Source organism: Branchiostoma lanceolatum, chromosome 2 (genome assembly GCF_035083965.1).
Source record: "Branchiostoma lanceolatum isolate klBraLanc5 chromosome 2, klBraLanc5.hap2, whole genome shotgun sequence".
NCBI classification, from domain to species: Eukaryota; Metazoa; Chordata; class Leptocardii; order Amphioxiformes; family Branchiostomatidae; genus Branchiostoma; species Branchiostoma lanceolatum.
Window position 1 is genome coordinate 15,764,922 of NC_089723.1, and position 15,676 is coordinate 15,780,597.

General features: G+C 39.3%; 1 protein-coding gene across 1 annotated transcript; it reads right to left on the reverse strand.

Moving 5' to 3' along the window:
* Nucleotides 1-363: 363 nt before the first annotated feature.
* Nucleotides 364-8,886, reverse strand: LOC136427586 (tripartite motif-containing protein 54-like). The gene is made up of 11 exons (XM_066416557.1): nucleotides 8,714-8,886; nucleotides 7,909-8,329; nucleotides 6,741-6,854; nucleotides 6,377-6,472; nucleotides 5,100-5,333; nucleotides 4,464-4,486; nucleotides 3,639-3,766; nucleotides 2,984-3,265; nucleotides 2,623-2,741; nucleotides 2,268-2,483; nucleotides 364-1,508 (listed from the first exon to the last, which is right to left on the reverse strand). Exons 1-11 carry the CDS (start codon nucleotides 8,827-8,829, stop codon nucleotides 1,317-1,319), a joined length of 1,941 nt encoding a protein of 646 aa, XP_066272654.1. The 5' UTR covers nucleotides 8,830-8,886; the 3' UTR covers nucleotides 364-1,316.
* Nucleotides 8,887-15,676: the final 6,790 nt, after the last annotated feature.

The window sequence follows — 15,676 nt, forward strand, 5'->3', positions numbered from 1 at the left end:
GCCATATAATTATGGAGCCTGTTTTTGTCAGTCCGTTGCTATAGGAGAGCACATTCCCTTTGAAAAGAACAGGCTTGTCGTTTGCAACAAGACCACGGCAGCTACAGCGTGTATTTGTCCATGTAAGTCCCGAGTCCCCCTGTGGTCAGTGAAGCATATGTTATATCTGAAACTATTACAGTTCAAGTAAAAGTCATAGTCCTTTCGTCAATGAGAACAAATCATCTATGATGGCACATAATTGCAGTTCCAGTAAGTATTGCCAGGCCACGCTTTTGATCGACGAGAACAAAGCTAGGAGACTAGGAGACAAGGCACTTCTGATTAGAAAGGAAATTTAGAGAGCTGCTTTCGCAGAAAATACGTTTCACTGAAGGCAAGAATTGTTGATTGTTTGTGAGTCTCTTAGTCCTCAAATAAAGGCATGCAGTACACGAGAGCTCTTGAATGTCTGAACAACAAACAGATGTGAATAACTTTCGATATTCCATTAGAAGCAGCCATACAAATGCACAAAATCACACCAAAACGTCGTAACATACATAAACTTCAATGTGATTCACATTACATGCTTAGCCAAGTTTAAATAAAGATAGCATCTACAAGCAAAAATCCACCTCTACCCCATGCCACCTCTATACTCCCATATTTTAAAATGCATTGAGCACGTAACCTGGAGTATACTTACTAAATGTATATTTCTTTATATACATTTGTACATCCTCTAATTTCAAATTGTTATACGTACTGTTTCTTGAGTACTTCCCTACATGCAGACACCCTCTTCTGGTAAAATGCAACAAAATGTCTTTGCCAGAATTTGAATTCATGTCCTTTTCTCAAGCTAGTGAAATGGATGAAGGTAGGTATCACTTAGGTCCATCATTGCAGGTACCTATAGTATAGATGATACTGCTCTTTATGAAGTGAGAGCTTTATTTCAGTTTACATCACTGGAAATGCCCTAAAATGCTATAGATAATGAAGATCTTGCATTTTATCAGCGATTGCTAAGAATTATTACTAGATCGAACAGCCGACACTATGATTCCAGATTAATTCTATACATTCTTGATTCTTAGATTTGGGAAGGAAATAATATCATCTGATACTAATGATCACATCATGATGCAAAATTCCAATATTAGTAGAGGGAAAACACATTCTATTCTATATGATATACATATACAGTTTGCCCAAATTCTGTCTAAGGTTCCCATAACTCTAGATCTGCAGAATTCTCCTGCATTCTTACATCATACTTGTAGACATTGAGTCCGTCGGTCAATCAATCAAAGTTTTCCGGAATTAGACTGTCAGTCCGGAATTGTCCGAAAATATCCAAAAAGGCTATCTAGTACTAGTGTGGGTTGTGATACCTCAGTTACAGTTATTTCACGAGCTCGAGCTTTCAACTGGCACACGATGTACGGTTGGTATTCGTAGTAACTTCCTCTTGCACGTGCGCCCTTGGCCCGGCCGAGCCTAATCTCAAAACATCGATACACCTGAAAGGAGTCATAAGGTGAAATCAATGGTTACAGAAAAATATTGGATTCACATGTAGACATATTTAGGTATACTGCACCCTCCTTAAAGCAGGACCCCTATCGCTTGATTCGTCGTTGGCTCGCTCACGTAGGGACCCTGCTCTTCAGCGACGGCAGACACAATTCTGGCGCCGTCGCCACCAAAACAGCTTCAGCCAATCAGAGGGTTTACTAAACCTCATCTCAAGCAAAAGCGCAAAGGACGCTGGGAAGCTATCAACCAATCAGGTTACGTCTCACGTCGTTACTTTAGGTTCAGACCAAATAAACCGCCAAATAAGGATAGCTCATTGATTATTCATGAGCAACTGTCAGTAACGTCGCCAGAACCGTGTCTACCGTCGCTGAAAAGCAGGGCCCCTACGCGAGCGAGCCAACGACGAATCGAGCGATAGGGGTCCTGCTTTAAGGAGGGTGGGTATACTGCTGCCTCCTGCTATCAAGAGAGTGATGAACAGACAATATGACAAATAGACTTTTGGAATATGGCATCATATTAATACATTAGGCAATTAAAAACATGTTTTTTCGGTCTTGTAGTAAAGTAGATAAATGTTATAGGTGACCTGACTGTTTCTGTAACGTTCATATCTATATTCAAATACACTATACTAAAACAATGAAGAAGAAATGTATGCGCGCATAAATATTGTAAATGTTTTGTTGTAGTTGTCAATATACTTTAAACAGCGTCATAGACCACAATTGATTCCGGACCTTGTTCAGGTTTGGTAGCAGGGCCACATCATCGTCTTCGTCGTCTATGTCGATCTTTGAAAGACGCGTGAGACTTTCGAAGCTGCTTCCACCGTACACAGAAACACACGGTGGTCTGTACCTAAATCTCCAAATGTCAATTGGACTGGGGACGAGCTTCATGCCAAGACTCCTCATAGGACTCATTCCTTCTTTGATTTCAAGCCTGATCCTATCCTGTGGAGGTCAAAAAAAGTAAAGGGGGTTATCTAGATCAATTAAATGTAAAAGTGCGTTACAAATTGTAAGGAAATTACTATCATCTACGAAATCAACAAAGAAAATGCATAAAAAGGAACCACGGTGTCGTAGCTACCTGTGGTTTCTCCTTGTCATCATCGTACCAGTAAGTATCATCCTTTCCATCCAAAAGCTTAGAAGCTCCCCTCGATGAAGCTGATATGTTGCAGCTGTCGGTTGTCATCTGTATGCCAACTGTTATAAGAAAGAAAAAAAATTGTGAATCATTGGTAGTATATGCAAATTAAGGACATATGTATACCCGTCGTTCAATGAAGAGAGATTTTTCTTTTCTAAATTACTAAAACAATGCAAGAAATTCTATTGAAGAAATTAACGATCATGTTGAGTTTGGTTATGCAATTTATTCCTATGCATTATTCACATTTTAATCGTCACAAAGAAATCTTCAAAATAATAATTGCTTTGCAACCTACCGATTTTTAAGCGCAGACAATTACTCCACGGGCTGATTACTTTGTAAGAGAATACCATGAAGAAGCATCTCACACGAAACACCATCACGTAGGACCCTTCAGGAGGCTTCAAACTGTACGACAATTGATTAATGTCGGAGATCGTGACCCACTGGTTTCCATCACCTTCCTTCTGCCACTGCAGTTCATACCGCACAGCTTGATCCATGTGAGTCTCACTGTCTTCCCAATGAAGGTCGATGTTGTCACCCTCTACTTTATGCTCTTGAAACTTTATCTTTCCTGTAGAAAGTAAAGTACACCATAACCTGTGAACAATGGAAGCTAGAGTATGATCGGCAAGACAAAAGAATATGTTAAATGAACAGAGACAAACCATTCAAGGTTTTCATGCTGCTGTTTTCAAGTCTGATAAATACATAGTTAGAACTAAATCTGAGTAAGACATAGATACATTATTTGCAATAAACTCGAATGTGAGGGATACTATCACTTAATTGGTTAATTGCTTTCAGTCCATGTTAATACATATAAACCCCTCATATAGTCAAAGCTGCAAAAATGTTAGAAACAGGTATTGAAACATTTGACAGATATTCCTATCCTTACATATCTTAGAGCTAATAATCGTATTGTACAAAGTTGTCATAGTAACCTGTAGCTGTGGTTGGAGAGAAATTAAGCTCTTTTAGGACCTGCGCGACTCCACTGAAAGTTGGGGCCGGAAAGATGGCATCACACGGTACTTGAAGGACATCCTCTGCCGGTGTTGTCTTGGTAACCCTAGATGCATGTACAAGAAAATTTGAAATGGCTGAAAGCTAAATATCTTTATCACATTTTGCAATTGGCGTGGTCAGGGGTGCCAAAGAATTCATACGAATTTTACGGAATTCATACGAGTTTTACGGAATTCATACGAGTTTTACGGAATTCATACGAGTTTTACGGAATACAAAGTAGTTTTGCGGAATACATACGATCCATTACGCGGAATACATACGATCCTTACTAATTTGTTGGCCATCGCGCTAGCACTGAATCTAGCTTTGTCTGGTCCTCCTAGTTGGTCTAAGCTTACATCGGTCTTGATTTAGTGCAGCTTGAGATTTTTAGAGTTTATCCGGATCGGATACGCTATTAAGCTCTTAAAAGCCAAGATATCGTACGAAGAGCTGTTTATCCCGAGTTTGAATTTGGCGGTCATGACGGTGACCCAGCAAATAGAAAGGATCGTATGAATTCCGTAAAATTCGTATGTTTCTTAGTAAATGGATCGTATGTATTTCGTAAAATTCATATGTTTCTCGTAATGGATCGTATGTATTCCGTAAAACACGTATGAATTCCGTAAAATTTGAATGAACTCTTTGGCACCCCTGGTGGTATCTGTTTCAGTAATTGAGGCTGTTGATGACAATTGTTTACTAGATATATTAATTTACAAGTTATTTAAAAACCAACGAAGAGTATTGCTCACCTGTCGTTTGTTGCCTTCACAGCCTGAAACAATGAACAGTGATGCATGAGACCACTGGATATACTGGCACGTGTATATAATACTGCACATTTTGAAACATTCTTCCCTGAAAAATGAATTACGTATTCGAGTACGATGTCTATGTCATATTGAAGTAGAAAATTTTGATTCTTTTCTCAACTACGTTCATTTCTTTTATAAGTTAGAGTATCATATAGCCCTGAAGAAAGGCAAATTAGAGAATGACCTTGGGAAGTGGGGCACTTTATGCAGCTGAATATCTTGTTTATAAGTTCATGTTTCATTTCAACTTTTGTTGTTATTATTCTGATGTTGGAAATCCCTTAATTTCTGCTACACTACACTTTAATTTCTGTTGGATAAAATTTATGTTATCATTATTGTTGATTTATGTTATCATTATTCAATTTATTGTTAATTTGTATTTACAACTTAACACCAAACTTCTGTTACTATTATTATAAATGATTTCATATTATCTGTACATGATCAGTTCTTGCTTGATTGTTCCCTTATTGTATTTTGTTATGTTATTTTGAAAAACCAATAAAAAAATTATTACAAAAATCAAAAAAATTAAAAAAAAACTAAAATTAGGTGAGATACAGGCTGTACCTGTAAGAAGCAAGCTTGGTCGGTCTCTTTTGCCACCTCATCTGCATACGACACAACAGCCTTACACGTCTTGAGTTCGTCTTTCCTCTTAGTTTCCTCATTTTCTAGTTTCTCCGTCTTGCCTTTCTCAATGTCTCGACTCTTCTCAAGCATGTCGTCACGCCTCTGTTGAACAATGCTGACCATCTCGTCCATGGCTGCGTTGATTTTCTCTCTCATTTTTTCTCCTCCTTCCTATGCAATAAAACACACGTCGGAATACTTAAACCGGCCAGAAATTTACCCTGGGCAAGTCGTAAAGGAAGTGTTCCTACTGTGACATGTCCAGCAGCTTGAATGGTGGATTGACCCCCATAACCAGATAAATTCATAAAAGTATTAAAGCGTCTGCCATCCCAGAACAATGGGCAAGGACAGATAACCATAATACTGGTAAAAAGATTCAAACTTTTTTTGTACAGGCCATTGTTTTCATAGGAACATTATCAAACCATGCAGAATGGCTCAGATAACTGTAAGAAAGTTACATAAGGAGGTTTAAATCAGATAAGATCCCTTGGATGATCAAGACGATACTATCTACAACTTTCAGATTTTGAAATCAGCCTTGTTCAAATTTCCAAATCAACCCTGTCAATGTAGTGTCAGATTATCTAACTGTATATATATTTCCAACTTGAAAATGTCTTTCCCACATTAGCTTTGGTAGTTGTGTGTCTAGAAATATGACTTGTAATTTTGGTGTCCACTTGTAGTCTAAGAAAACAGTATAGACTGGGGCTCTGTAGAAATGTACACATCAAACTAAATCACAAGCAATTGTTGTCATTACTTTATTTCTGGGCTAAGTGTCCTTCTTGATGTGTAGCCACACTTTAATTTCTGATATCTGTTGTCATTTCAAACATAAGTTGAAGAGTAACTGGTAAACTGTCTCAGCCAGGCCTCCACTGATGTGCACTGCACGGCTGCCATCAGTACACTGAAGCCTATAGTTTACATTATCCAGCCTTTACATAGTTTACTAGGGTCTTTAATACAAATGTATACCAAGGGCGACCTGTAGTCCATACGAGACCCCATGCTGTCCCATGCCTAAATTGGTTTGGGGGCCTGACTACCATTCGGTGCTATTTGATTAACGCTTGGCAATGCTGAAACAATACATCATACCACTATTACCCCATCGACGGTATTTTACATTTTTAAAGACAGATTTTTTAAAACTCTACATTTCTACCTCTTAAGGGGAACAGTAAGGCCATAAAGGTACTTACCTTAATTTGCTGTTTCATATCCTCCAAGTCATTGATGAATTTTTCCAGATTTGATATCCACGACTTCAGCTTTAATACGTTACCGGCGAGGTGCTCCTGCCATTAGAAAATTATGTATCAGTATACTTTTAAATTCCAAAAATAAAGAAATATTGGTATCTCTAACATTTCTTTTATCATAGCTTTTTGTTAGAAAATATATTTAGTAAATACACAAATCACGTGGAATTGATAAACGTCTAGAACATGAAATATAAAACAATAATGTTCTTGAGATAATTTAATGAGTGAATGAATAACCTAGAGTAAATCAGAGGGTACCCAGTTTGATTATGGTATGTAGATCCGTATGATAAGAGTTTACCTTTTTCTCGTTGTACTGCGTAGACAGAGCATCAACATCATGCTCTTTGTGTTTTCCTACTAACTTGCAGAGTTGACAGATCGGTACGTCGCACGCAATGCAGACCAGATTAACCTGGATTATAGATGAGTTAGGCGATATTCATCTACCAAATCTACTGTTTATTTCACATTATGTCTTGCGTTACTTAATCGTGTAACGTTTTGATGGCGAAGACTACTGCAGTAAAGTCATGCATGTAAAGGCAAAAATATGAAAGCACATTTAAGTAGAGTTCCGTGACCTCATACTTTCGCCGAGTGATGTTAACCTTTCGTGTAGCATATCATAATTGCTTCTCATTTATTATGCAAATAAGGTCCTAATTTTCATGAATTATATCAGTTGAACATCTTCTCTAGCGAAATAGCACAAGTTGTTCAAAGAATGAACGTCTTATCTTAGCAAAGAAGGCTATTGTAGCATTTTCTCTTAAATTATGTAAATGAGGCCCTCATTTGTATGATTCATGTCTATCAATGTGTATTCATTAACTTCAAAATGCTGCAAGAAAGAAATCCTCTTTGGAATTATAGTATTTTGTCATTGATATCTATCGATATTCGATATTCCTCTCTTTCTCAGTTACACATGTCACGTGTTTGAGAGTCTTGTAATGGAATGCAGCGGATCTATGAATATCACTCAGTACATATACAAATAAGCTTGCATGATAAGCATATGATTATGTAAATCATCACTTAATCTATCTACATACAAAAAAATCATAACGATCCTTCAGCCCCCTCTTGGGTTAACGTTATTCTCTTTTAAAGTTTGAAGCAAAATGACTTACTCTCCTTTTTAAGAGTTGTCTATTAGTAAGAAATCATAACCATAGCATGTTCAAAACACGTGATATAAAAACGAAAAGTTCCACTGCAGTACCTTAGAAAGTCGATAGGGGGATCAAAAGACCTTACACACACACACACACACACACACACACACACACACACACTCACACTCACACTCACACTCACACTCACACTCACACTCACACTCATACAAACGCTGTGCAAAACATAGTCTTCTTGGCAAAGGTAACAAGTCCTTGATTATACGTGTAGGGCAAAATATTAGCAAAAATGTTCTACAAGCTCGTGTCAAGCAACACATTTAAAGTTACCTTCTCGTCATCATGTTCCGAGCACATGACGGGTTTCTTCTCTGCTGTTGGTTCCACAAGCAGATGCCTGGAAAAAACACCTTTCTTCGGGTGGTAGTTAGAAAGGCAGGACTCGCAGTACTTCACACCACATTGGACACAAAGCTTCGCAGCTTTGGCTGGGGGTTCATCCTCACAGATCTGGCAGGGGAGAACCTGACCCTCCCCGCGACCTGCGGCCTTGCGGTACCGCTCCACGATGTTCTGGAGGAGGAGGTTCCTTCTCGGTGTTGCCGATGCACCGTCAGAGCCGAGGTTGACTTCCTCTCGACACGTCGGGCACTGGAAGGGCTCTTCCATGACGTCATTGTCTGAAGGTGGCTCGGTTTCCTTGTCAGGCTCTGCCGCAGCTTCGGCGCCATCACCAGCCTTCTTAAGAGTCCTGTTTTAAGACGTTAAAAAGTACGCTTAAGACAAACAGTCTAGCATTTTTCTTCTTTCAAATTCGGAATAGAAAGGTGACGCAACTGTGTGTAAAACATGGCGACCAAGTTCGCCCTTGACCCCCAAAGTTATCTTTAACTTCACTACATCATGGTACATTCAAGTTCATTGCATTTAAGGTGCATTCACGTTGTCTGTAAGAACTATGTTAAGCACTGTATGACAATGTGTTACGAAGTAAAGAATACCTTCATGACACAGCAGTCTTTAAAAGTATGTGAAACCATAATCATAACTGTACAGTACTGCACATTGCGTACTAGAATACCGTTATCGCAAACCCTCCCCCTTAAGGTTACAAAGTGCATGGCGTTAAGTTTACCTGCAGATGTTGTCAAAGCACCTCCGGCACAGGTTATGCTGACAGGGCAGCTGTAGGGGGTCCTCAAACAGGTCAAGGCACACGGGACAGGTCAGCTCGGACTCCAGGGCCTCCATTATTGGGATAAACAGAGGGAGAAAACGACCCGACCGAAACTAGAAGCGAAGGTTTTGAAACCGATACTTCCGGGTGGACTGGGTAACCTTTGACATCCGAACCTTGCCGCACTATTGTTCGATTTTAATAGGTCGCATTGGCTTATTCACTCAAGTACAGCCAGCAGGTACCTGCCTGATTAATGAGGCTGTTGTAGTGTTTTTTAAATGCGTGCTCGAGGCACCTCCTCGATCACGGGACACCCATTTTATGTCCCTTCCGAAAGACGAAAGGTATGGGTCGTGAAACAAACAACTTAAGATCAGAATAGAGGCATTAGATGGACACTCTTTTCAGTTCTGGAAGACTTGGATTACGCAGACGATCTTGCTCTGCTCAAGCATACCCATCGCCACATGCAGGAGAAAACATCCCGTCTTGGTGACTTTGGTCGAACAATTGGATTGAAGATAAGCCAAAAGAAAACTGAGGTCATGACCTTGAATATTCCAAAGCCTTCCCAAATTCAGGCTAAGGGTGAAAATCTGCCCCATACTGAGATCTTTACATACCTGGGTAGCACTGTTAGTTATGATGGAGGTGCAGATAAAGACATCAAAAACCGTCTTAACAAAGCAAGAAATGCATTTCACATACTGAATAACACATGGAGGTCACAACAGTATTTTACAAAAACAAAACTTAAACTTTACCAAAGTTGTGTCCTGTCAACCCTACTATATGGCTCAGAATGTTGGAGAATGACAAAGAAAGATCTGCAAAAATGTCAACCTTTCATACCAAAGGTTTGAGAAGAATTCTTCGAATCTTCTGGCCAAAGACTCTTTCAAATGAGGAACTCTTTAAACAAATTTAAACAAGAGTGTATGGAAACAATTATCCTCCGAAGGAGATGGAAATGGATAGGGCACGTTTTGAGGAAAGATCCAAAGGAATTAGCAAGAATAGCAATGAACTGGACAGTAGCAGGGGAACTGGATTGCTTTGGCCATACTTGGGATAGTATCCAGAGGATTACACAGGACCGAACGAGCTGGCGAACTTTTGTTGCTGCCCTACATGCCGGGAGGCATAAAGGGTAGTAAGTAAAGTAAGAAAAACGAAAGTAGCTCCAAACAAGACGCCCTATCCGGGATTCGAACCGGGCTCTTTTAGTTACCAACTCATTGGAGCCAGGAGCTCAACTGTGAGGCTGCGACCATTTGAGCTGCAGTGAGATCCCTTTGATTTTATGGATGGCATTCACGTGCGCGTCGACAGTTTTTTTTTTTTCAAATTAAATGGGATGTTATGCAAGTTTGTTGCACTACATCTTCTGAACATAAAGAATTTACCTCCTAAAAGAACAGATATAGATGTTAGATTGCTACACTGTCTTCTGAAACGAGACAAGCTACCTAGTCTCCAAGCAGAGGGTTGAGTGAAAGATAATCGTAATGTTTTCTTCTTGACAATGCCGATTTTTTGCACATTGGTATGTGACCTTGGTACTGCAGCAGAAGTTCCGTTTTTGTATCTTTTGACCTAGATGTGCTATGGTCTTGTTTGTGTGTGTGTGTGTGTGTGTGTGTGTGTGTGTGTGTGTGTGTGTGTGTGTGTGTGTGTGTGTGTGTGTGTGTGTGTGTGTGTTTGTAGAAGATAGGTTGTGATGTAAAGAAGAAGTGGTTTAGGTTTGGGCATTTACATAATAAAATTCTTGGAGATACATGTATGAGGTCTCCGAAATCTTTTTTCGTTAGATTCTCATGTACACATTGTTATTGGTGGTAAAACTATATCTATGACTGCAGTCTTGAACCAAAAAGAATATTTTATCAACAAATCGTTTTCTCCAGAAAGAGATCTTATATCTATATATTGAATCTTGTGTTAGATATCCAAACATTTATGACAAACTCAACAACTTATTTCAGCCATAACGTGAAAAGTGGAGTCCTTCGTCTTTCACTTTCTTAGCAAAAGAAGTCGAGCTCAATAAGTAAGTTAGAATGAGCATTTAGACTAGAGTAGACACATGCTATATTGTTATACTGCTGTAATATGCTGGCTACAATTTTATACACACAGGGAAACCACTGATCTGCTTTGGATTCGTCCCCTCTAATGTCACACGTACAATACAAAACAAATCGTCATCCCTGACATACGCTTTGCCCCTATTTCCGCACTGGACTCAAGTGAAAACAAGAGTTCGTAGACCTCATATCTCCATGAAATACTGTCCATGCAAACGACCGACACATTTACATAATATATGCTTGATCTTAAACACCTCTATCTAACTTACACATGTTGCAATATTGACAGTCCTATTATTTTTCACTTAGATGAATTATGGCGCTTGTGCATTAATTATGCAAATTAGGAATTTAATTGCATAATTGGTATCTGTTGATGTCATACTTGCAATAAACTACATATGTTACGTGCATTTGAGTCGTATAATGGAAAACACTGCAGATATAGATTTTCCTCATTACTTATGCAAATTAAGTCCTAATTAGCATAATTTGCACATCATTGTGTACATCTCTGTCTAAGCTACCATCATTGTGTACATCTCTGTCTAAGATTTCATAGAAATCTGTTGTTCCTTTGTTCCGTTATTCGCCTTAGAAGATTTTCACAATAACGCCCTGCAGTTCCAGAGCAAGCTGCTAGAGGGCCCAAACCTACATTACTTCTTCATTACATCACAAGCTGTCAGCCACCCAAATATCAAGACTATAGCACGTCCAGGTCAAAAGATGCAAAAACGGAAGTTCTGCTGCAGTACCAAGGTCACATACCAGGGGGCCCAAATCGACCTTGAGCTTCGGCTTCACAACACCTGCCCACATACCAAATATCATTGTAATCCATCAAGAGGTTCTTGAGTTATGCTGACTACAGTAGTGCGGAAACACAAACAGACAAACACACACACAGACACACCAAAAGATAATGAGTACCTAGCTTCGGCTAGGGACGTCCCTCGAATAGAACGTTAAATGGAGGTCCCATGGTCTTTTTCATGAGGGCCACACCTCAAGCACTTAAGTCGAAAAGAAAAAGGGTTCACCCAGGGTGAGTGTATCTTTCCGGATATGCAGCTTGTAATACTCTTTAGTACAAATCTTGTGTTGTGCACCACGAGGTAGTTTACCAGGTATACAATGCAAACAAATCTGTTTGACATCTTTCAACACTCTTGTTGTTGAGTAGTTTCGTGTTTCTGTAGTTTAGCAGGTGGACACATCACGAGAGGCATTAAGTTTTAACGTAAGAATGTGAGAAAAATCTACCAACAAGAATGCTATTAAAGGCATCCAGAGCATATTCTGAGGCTTGAATTTTGAATAAAGAAACTCCAATTATTAGTCATTCCTTCACATAGTAATTTTCAACAACACTATACCATTACATATCGACATTAAAGGAGCAAAGATACGATGTCGTTGTGTGGTGAGAATTGATAGAAAATCCAAGCCCTAATAGACTGATCCTGACTGTCCATCACAATTAGCGGTTTGACCAATGAGAGAGTGACTGCATGTCCGTCAAATATTTGCATTTTAATGTTTTAATTTTGCATTTCTACGTTTTGACGGAGGTGGACGGGGCTATGGTATCGGTCTATTTACACTAGGCGCGTGAAACTAAAAGATCACCATGTAGCTCATTTTTGTGCCGCTTTTGAGCGCTTTTGATAAGAAATCGCACGCAAATGTGGTAAACAGTGGCATTCTATGTCATTATCTTCGCCGAGTATTAGTACTCGGGGAAGATTATGTTTTCGGTTGAAAAATCTGTTGGGTGGGTCTGTATGTATGTCAGGAGCATAACTCAAGAAAACTTCAATGAATCTTTATGATTTTTGGTAGGTGTGTAGTGGTTGTGCAAAGGAAGGTCAAGTTCGAAAATGGTTCAACTTGCGTTTTTCAACAGTACTGCAGCGGACTTTGAATTTTTTGTGTTTGTATGTAGGCAAAAAAAAGTGACGGAAACGTTGATGGATCTTCATGATTTTTTGCAGGTGTGTAGATGTTGTAGAAACGGAGGTCAAGTTCAAAAATGGTTCCCCTGGCATTTTCCGTCGGTACTGCAGCGGGCTTTGTGTGGATGTGTATTTGTATGTCGCCAACATAACTCGAGAAGCTGTCGATGGTTCTGCATGATACTTAGTGAGTGGGTAAGGTTTACAGAAAGGAAGGTCAAGTTCGATAATGGGCCTTCTAGCGGGTATCTAAAGTATTGCAGCGGAGCTTCAAAGTTTGGGGTGAAATTTTCTGGAGGCGCCAGGTTCATGATTTTTTTCATAGTGGATGGGTCTTGGGGCAGGGAACAAGTGGTGTAAGTTTGGGCCTCTTGACGACTTGTTTTGAGCTGCAGTGGGCCTTTATGTATGAAACTTAGGAGGAGGATAACTCATGCAGGGTTTGGTGTATCTTTATTGCTTTTGGTACGCAGGTACCTTAGGTGATGATTAACATAATGAAATGTATAGTATGCAAATTGGGACTTCATTTACATAATTAAAGAGAGTAATGTATAATCCCATTGAAAGCTGTTACTCGACCTCAATTCAGGGACACTTGGAGGATTGCCTGGCTTGGGATTTAGGTCACCCAGCTGTGTGCCAGCTGTGCGCCCTTCATTTGGTAATAACTCAAGAAGGGGTCAATGGCTCATCATGATTTTTGGTTTGTTAATAGCTTAAGTTATAATTTGATTTAGATAGATGGTAATTATGCATATGGAAGCCAATATGCATAATTGATGAGGAAAAACCATAATTCCATAGTGATCAATGGCAGGAATTCGATACTTGTAGCATCTGAAAGTTCATTAAACTTGTTACATATATCAGCACACTCTACACATATACTAGTCCTGTACCACCAAATGATTTTTAACACTATCTAGACTGGACTCATTTCCCCCCCCCCCCCCCAGCATAACTTCCAAATGGTATGGTGCATGATCAAATTTGCAGCGGGTGATAAGCATGTAAATATCAATCACTCTCCATAATAAGCCTTGATTATTTGGCGAAGATTAAGTGTTCGTGGAACTCTAGTTTCATAAAGATTACAGCAACTAGAATATTTCCAGTTTTGAAGCCTCATAAAATGCTCTGGGTGCCTTTAACACCTGACACTTGACCTTCTGACACGCGAGGCTGAATGGGAAATATAGCAACAAGCATGTGAGATGCAATCTTGGTGCCTTTTGTTTTCAAATCCGCTTGCAGACATTGGTAACAACACAAAACCGGACATGACTCATGATATGACATGACCTTGCCAAACTGATGATGTCATAATTGTCCAGACGGACCAATGGGAAGTGTCCTGGAAATCACGTGAGACGGTTTAATTAAATCACAATCTTTTAATCTAAGAGCAATTACTTTGGAAAGGATCCGGACAACACAACACAGAAGTGTTAAAGGTCTCTAACTCGTAGCCTCCATAGCAGGCTCTGAACCGGCCTTTTTGGGGGCTAGATAATACACCTTTTGCAGTCAGCCCGTAACCATCACCCACCCCCGTAACCATTTTGCCGGTAGAATGGTTACGGGGGTGGGTGATGGTTACGGGCTGACTGCAAAAGGTGTATTATCTAGCCCCCAAAAAGGCTGGTTCAGAGCCTGCTATGGAGGCTATCTAACTCGATGTTCGGGACGGATCCTTGTCTTGGCCATCTGGGTTTTGTTTTAATAGAAGGATGATTAGCCGTATCAGACAAGTGTCCTTTTTCATATGCATAGTTAAGAGATTGGAGCAAAGGCTGCTATAAGATAATAAAGAATGTCTTATACACTTCAATAGGCGATACATCTAGTTCTCGAGCTTTTCCATTTTTAAAATTGTTTATTGCATTCCACAATTCTTTTTTCCGTAATGGGGCCTTCACAGGAATGTTGTTGCTCTGTGGTTAAACGCGTATTAGAGTTATCAGTAAAAAAGCGTAGTAATTTTCATTATCTAAAGGCTTTGGGGCTTCTTTAAAGGAAAAAAGGGACGAGTAATAAGACTTTAATTTTGCCGATATCGAAAGGCGTCATGGGTGTTGTTCCCATCAGATGTGGCTATATTTGTAACATTTTTCCTTGAATAGTTTCTACAACTCAATAAAAATAATTTATCAGACCTTTCGGAAAATTCCATCCAGTCCACTCTTCGGACATAGTGCATCCGTTCAGTTTTTTTTGTGTTCATGTAGACTTTCAAGTTCATTCTGTAGTGTTCTTATTTCTTCTAGTTAAGTATCCGATGGGGAGTCTGTCTCATCCAGTTCTTTAGTTAACCCGCTAATTCGTTTATCCAAGTCACCTTCTTTGTTTAAATACTTTTTCCTTTTATTTGATGCAAATTGTATAGTGTGCCCCCTTAGGCAACACTTAAAAGTGTCCCACACTGTTAGCGGGTCACTTGTTCCATTAAATTCTCTAATAAAACCCTCAGTTTTTCTTTTACATATGTAGGATCTTTTGATAATGTTTGATTGAACTTCCAGTAGTTTTTACCTTTAGGAAACATCTCCGTTTGAACGGAAATACAGATAATATTATGGTCAGATTTGAAGCGTCCTGCAATAGTTGCATTGACAACATTGGTGAGAAGAGAAAAAGAGATTAAAAAAAGTCGATACGGCTCGCTTGGTGACGTTTACGCCATGTAAATTTTACAGTTTTTTTTTTTTTTTTTAAAGCGCCAAACGTCTACTTAATCTATTTCTAGTATCATATCTAAAATCTTTTGCTGAGCAAGTGGATGATATTCTGTCGGATACAATTTTAGTTTGTTACATGAATCAACTGATTTTCAAAATTAGAAATAGTGTAGGTTGATCAAAGGCGAA

Bases quoted from the DNA above. Each gene is read 5' to 3' on its own strand.
- LOC136427586 (XM_066416557.1), bottom strand. From the start codon at position 8,829: ATGGAGGCCCTGGAGTCCGAGCTGACCTGTCCCGTGTGCCTTGACCTG. The intron at 6,473-6,740 runs GTAAACTCTTAT...TTCTAATGGCAG, and splicing joins CGCAGTACAACGAGAAAAAG to GAGCACCTCGCCGGTAACGT. The intron at 4,487-5,099 runs GTACAGCCTGTA...TCATTGTTTCAG, and splicing joins ACCAAGCTTGCTTCTTACAG to GCTGTGAAGGCAACAAACGA.